Source organism: Anomaloglossus baeobatrachus, chromosome 3, assembly GCF_048569485.1.
Source record: "Anomaloglossus baeobatrachus isolate aAnoBae1 chromosome 3, aAnoBae1.hap1, whole genome shotgun sequence".
Taxonomy (NCBI): Eukaryota; Metazoa; Chordata; class Amphibia; order Anura; family Aromobatidae; genus Anomaloglossus; species Anomaloglossus baeobatrachus.
This window is the reverse complement of record NC_134355.1, coordinates 677,033,996-677,039,995: the sequence shown is the minus strand read 5'-3', so window position 1 is coordinate 677,039,995 and position 6,000 is coordinate 677,033,996. Positions and strand designations below refer to the sequence as shown.

The following is a 6,000-nucleotide window of genomic DNA, read 5'->3' as shown; positions in this document are numbered from 1 at the left end:
TAGATAATAGATAGAGGGATAGATAATAAGTAGATAGATAATAGATAGATGGAGGGATAGATACATAATAGATGGATAGATTATAGATAATAGATTAGATAGATCTATTTGCTGAAAAATTTCGGTTACAGAAATAAGCAAATCTATAAATTGCTCGGATACAAGTGACAAATGTTAATGTAAATGTGAATTGTCGCTTATAAATGACTTGGTAATAACATTGGTGACTGTAACCCTTTCTGCACCATGTCCTGAGCTGTGATTGGTGGAGTTTCCGTAGCTGTTTGTATGAATGAATCTGATTCATTTACACCCCCATTGTTGTTGTTATATTTGGATACAATGTTTCATTTGTTGTTGTCAGGTAACGTTTCCTATAGAACTAATACTCAGGTCGTCAGATCCAGGCAGAACTTATTATTATTATTAAGCCACAAAAGGGGCCAGAAGGTCGGTCTGACCCATTCTCAGAATTTTTTCTTTTTTTTTCGGGGGGGTTATTATTCCACAGATTGTTGCGGGTACTCACCAGGGTGTTGAAGTTGTCGTGCTGATATAGGTGCTTTTTGCAGGTGATGCAGTCGTCCTGGCAGTCGCAGAGCACGTGGGAAAGTAACGACAGCAGCATTACACTCCACAGGAGAGCCTTCATTGTGTTGGTGCGGAGGAGCTGTAGGGGGAAGCCATGAACAGTCATTATCTGTGTGTAGATGTATCACAAGCCAAGAAAACAAGAAGAAACAGCCCATGGTCCTTCAGATCAATTATGACATTACTGAGATAGGAGATGACAGTTGGTGCCTGTAAAGTTCTATGGAGAACTGGAACTGTTGTTATATAACCCACTGTGTTTTCCTCCAGCTCCTCCCTCTGCCTCTAGCTCCTCCCCTCTAGCTCCTCCCTCTAGCTCCTCCCCTCTAGCCCCCTCCCTCTTCCTATAGCTCCTCCCCTCTAGCTCCTCCCCTCTCCATAGAATTTTAAAAGCACCAACTGCCATGTCAGTAATGGAAAAATCTGTTGTCACAAAAGACATATTTTACAGAATTTACCCATGAATTAAGAGGGGAAATTCAGTCCAATAGGAGAAAGAAGCAGATTTCTGTAATAATATATTTAAAAAAATTCTTATTTTCATGTGTACTAATAATCTATGAAATAAAAATTAAAATAACGATGACTCTTTAAGGGCTGAATGTCGACCGTTGTTCTATACAATGTATAGGCTGGAAGGGCATAACATTCATAAACAGATGAGACCAAAGCTTTAGGATGTATTCATAGTGGAAATGAGGATTCAAGACTCTTTACTGCCCGAGACCACCAGGGATGTCTACATTAACCTCTCACAGCCCTGGCAGAATCTTATTAATTCACCTCTAAATTACCATTGTAACTAATAATAATAATTGTATTCATTTATATAGCGCTATTAATTCCGCAGAGCATTACATACATTGGCAATATGTATCCCTATCTGTATGTCTTTGGAGTGTGTGAGGAAACTGGAGAACCCGTGGGAAACCCACACAAACACGGGGAGAACATACAAACTCCTTGCAGATGGTGTCCTTGGTGGGATTTGAACCCAGGACCCCAGCGCTGCAAGACTGCAGAGCTAACCACTGAGCCACCACAAGACTGCAGAGCTAACCACTGAGCCACCACAAGACTGCAGTGCTAACCACTGATCCACCACAAGACTGCAGTGCTAACCACTGAGACACCACAAGACTGCAGTGCTAACTACTGAGCCACCACAAGACTGCAGTGCTAACCACTGAGCCACTACAAGACTGCAGTGCTAACTACTGAGCCACCACAAGACTGCAGTGCTAACCACTGAGCCACTACAAGACTGCAGTGCTAACTACTGAGCCACCACAAGACTGCAGTGCTAACCACCGAGCCACTACAAGACTGCAGTGCTAACTACTGAGCCACCACAAGACTGCAGTGCTAACCACTGAGCCACCGTGCCGCCCTATAACTCCAAGGTTGTTTATTAAACACATTACTAATAACCCTTTGACTGTCCCAGACCTCTAGGGATGTTACTAATAACCCCTTGAGTGCCCTAATAACCCTTTAACTGTCCTAGACCACCAGGGGTGTTACTACTATTAACCCTTTGACTGTCCTAGACCTCTAGGGATGTTACTACTATTAACCCTTTGACTGTCCTAGACCACTAGGGATGTTACTACTATTAACCCTTTGACTGTCCCAGACCACCAGGGATGTTACTAATGACCCCTTGAGTACCCTAATAACTCTTTAACGGTCCTAGACCACCAGGGGTGTTACTACTAATAATCCTTTGACTGTCCCAGACCACCAGGGATGTTACTACTATTAACCCTTTGATTTGACTGTCCCAGACAACCAGGGATGTTACTACTATTAACCCTTTGATTTGATTGTCCCAGACCACCAGGGATGTTACTACTATTAACCCATTGACTGTCAGAGACCACCAGGGATGTTGCTACTATTAAGCCTTTGACTGTCCCAGACCACCAGGAATGTTACTACTATTAACCCTTTGACTGTCCCAGACCACCAGGGATGTTACTACTATTAACCCTTTGACTGTCCCAGACCACCAGGGATGTTACTACTATTAACCCTTTGATTTGACTGTCCCAGACAACCAGGGATGTTACTACTATTAACCCTTTGATTTGATTGTCCCAGACCACCAGGGATGTTACTACTATTAACCCATTGACTGTCCCAGACCACCAGGGATGTTGCTTCTATTAAGCCTTTGACTGTCCCAGACCACCAGGGATGTTGCTACTATTAAGCCTTTGACTGTCCCAGACCACCAGGGATGTTACTACTATTAAGCCTTTGACTGTCCCAGACCACCAGGAATGTTGCTACTATTAACCCTTTGACTGTCCCAGGCCACCAGGGATGTTACTACTAACCCCTTGAGTACCCTACACCACAAGGAATTTGACTATTAAATTATTTGTTGCCCTGCATGACCCCTAATGTTATCAGTAACCCCTTAAATGCCAATGTATGTAAAGCGCTGTGGAATTAACACCGCTATATAGATGAATAAATATTATTAATATTATTATGAATTGTAATAAATCTCCAATGTTATTATACACTTCACCGTGCTCACCACACTGGGCCACCAGGGGTGTGATTGTTAACCCATTGACTGCACTAGCTCCAAAAGAGATGTTGCTGTTAACACATTGACTGCAGGAGACCACCATTGATGTTTCTTTTAACCCATTAGCTACACTTGAACAGTAAGGTCTCAATCTCTTCACTACCATAGACCACCAGGGATGTTTTTATTAAACAACTCATTACCCTGGCTGACCAAAAATGTTATCATCAACCACTTAAGGAATTATTCATTAAACATTTCACTGCACTTGATCACCAGGATGTTTCTATTAATCCCAGGACTGCACTAGACCACCAGGGATGTTGCTTTTAATCCTTTTACTGGCTTAGATCACCAGGAATCTCACTGCTAACCTTGTTGCTACACTAGACATTATAGTCACCTTTATTTCGGATTATCTCAGATACCATGTAGATGGATGTTATAAGTGCGATCACAGGTCACGGCCACCAAACACAAACATCTCGCCTTCAAGGGGACATAAGTGATTGAAAGAAGTGTCTCATTTCCATAGAAATAACATGTACAGAGCAGACATCGCCTCTATGAATTCTAAATGAGATCATTAATGTTCATTTGCATAGACTGAAATGAGGCTGTCACTGGAGGACCAGACGCTAGGGCGGCCGGTGACAAATGGCGGCAGCGCTGAGCGCAATATTACTGCCAGGAAAGCCCAGCGTGGGATCCCTGCACCCTGACTCCCCTGATTCCACTATAACAAACTCATATTACTGCACCTAGTTCAGCTGCATTCACAATATATTATGCTTCAGAGCACAAATCTACCTGCAACCCTGCTCATTCACTGCTGGTCAAGATCTGTTTCAGGGTATTTGCATTCTAGGAAATGTCATCTATATATCAGGTTCTATAACGTAATCAGATGTAAGAAATACAATTACAGTAAATCAACTTAGCTGTTAAAAGAAGGTTTGACAGTGAGTGCAGCTCTGAAGTATAATACTGGATATAACACAGGATCAGTACAGGATAAGTAAAGCAATGTATGTACACAGTGACTGCACCAGCAGAATAGTGAGTGCAGCTCTGGAGTATAATACAGGATGTAACTCAGGATCAGTACAGGATCAGTAATGTAATGTATGTACACATGGTCTGCACCAGCAGAATAGTGAGTGCAGCTCTGGAGTATAATACTGGATATAACACAGGATCAGTAATGTATGTACACAGTGACTGCACCAGCAGAGTAGTGAGTGCTGCTCTGGGGTATAATACAGGATATAACTCAGGATCAGTAATGTAATGTATGTACATAGTGACTGCACCAGCAGAATAGTGAGTGCAGCTCTGGAGTATAATACAGGAGGTAACTCAGGATCAGTAATGTAATGTATGTACACAGTGACTGCACCAGCAGAATAGTGAGCGCAGCTCTGAAGTATAATACAGGATGTACCTCAGGATCAGTAATGTATGTACACATTGTCTGCACCAGCAGAATAGTGAGTGCAGCTCTGGAGTATAGTACAGGATGTAACTCAGGATCAGTAATGTAATGTATGTACACAGTGACTGCACCAGCAGAATAGTGAGTGCAGCTCTGGAGTACAATGCAGGAGGTAACTCAGGATCAGTACAGGATCAGTAATGTATGTACACAGTGACTGCACTAGCGGAATAGTGAGTGCAGCTCTGGAGTATAATATAGGAGGTAACTCAGGATCAGTAATGTAATGTATGTACACAGTGACTGCACCAGCAGAATAGTGAGTGCAGCTCTGGAGTATAATATAGGAGGTAACTCAGTATCAGTAATGTAATGTATGTACACAGTGACTGCACCAGCAGAATAGTGAGTGCAGCTCTGGAGTTAATACAGCATAAAGTGGACTCAAATATTTCACATCTGTCCTGAAACTCCTTCTAGATATTGAAGAATCAGCCATTCTCATCTGGGTCACCTGACAGTGAACATCAAGTATGTTCAACAACGCCACCTGAAGATGATTTAGTGGTCTATAGACGTGGTCCTGCTTTGGTCCAGTGGCCATGGTGAATGTATGAGACACACAAGTTAGATTTCCCCACTGGAGACCAGCACTAGTGTGAATGGTGACAATCTGGTGACATCATCAGGATGCATTTTTTTAAATACGATGTATTCGTAGCGTCCACACATAGCCTAAAGCTCTTCCATTATGACAACGCAAAGCAGAAAGAGCAATAAAAATGGCTCTAAACTATTAAAAAGTGAGGAGGCAAATAAAGGGAAGTATATACATCAGTTAGGGTTGAACCACAAGATGTATGGTGCCTGGTCCAGCGTGTAAGGTAGCTGGAGGGGGGCAGCCTTCACTTCTGGCATCCTCGGCACGGCCCTATAGTGAACAGTGCCCTGGTCCAGGGGCCACAGAGGACGAGAGTACACACAGCACAATAAGCAGCGGTACATAGCTTGGTGCCATCCATCTCCAAATCCAAACAAGGAGGGCTTCTGGGGCATAGACATTTTAGAGGGAGGTCCACCACTTGGTCCACTCAAATTCAGAGTGAAGAGCCAAACCGGTTGAACTTTAGCTGTGTTTTGAGGGGGGCATCTTTCTTTATGGGATCCCCACAATCCAAAGAAAGGGGCTCTGCAACCCCTTGTGTGGATGAGTTGGTATATGAGAGAGCATGTGTGTGACGCCTGGCCTATCAGGGTATTGTCAAATCTGCCCTTCTGCACAGTATCCGCCCTCCTTGGTTGCGGGTCCCTCACCTTTGATGTTGCCAAGAACAAGCTAATCAAAATCCTAGGAGCACTCTGCACCAAACCCACCAGACACACCAGTGGACGGACTGAAGGGGATAGGGTTGCCCACTGGTGGGTTGGCTAA

The 6,000-nt window shown here is 43.5% G+C and overlaps 1 protein-coding gene across 1 annotated transcript in view; it reads right to left on the bottom strand.

Moving 5' to 3' along the window:
• The window catches only part of PNOC (prepronociceptin), a 173,951-nt gene that overhangs the window by 145,940 nt on the left and 22,011 nt on the right, over positions 1-6,000 (bottom strand). Inside the window, exon 2 of the mRNA XM_075341271.1 lies at positions 530-670. Coding sequence (XP_075197386.1) covers positions 530-652 — 123 coding nt within the window. The 5' untranslated portion in view covers positions 653-670. The remainder of the gene's footprint in view (positions 1-529; positions 671-6,000) is intronic.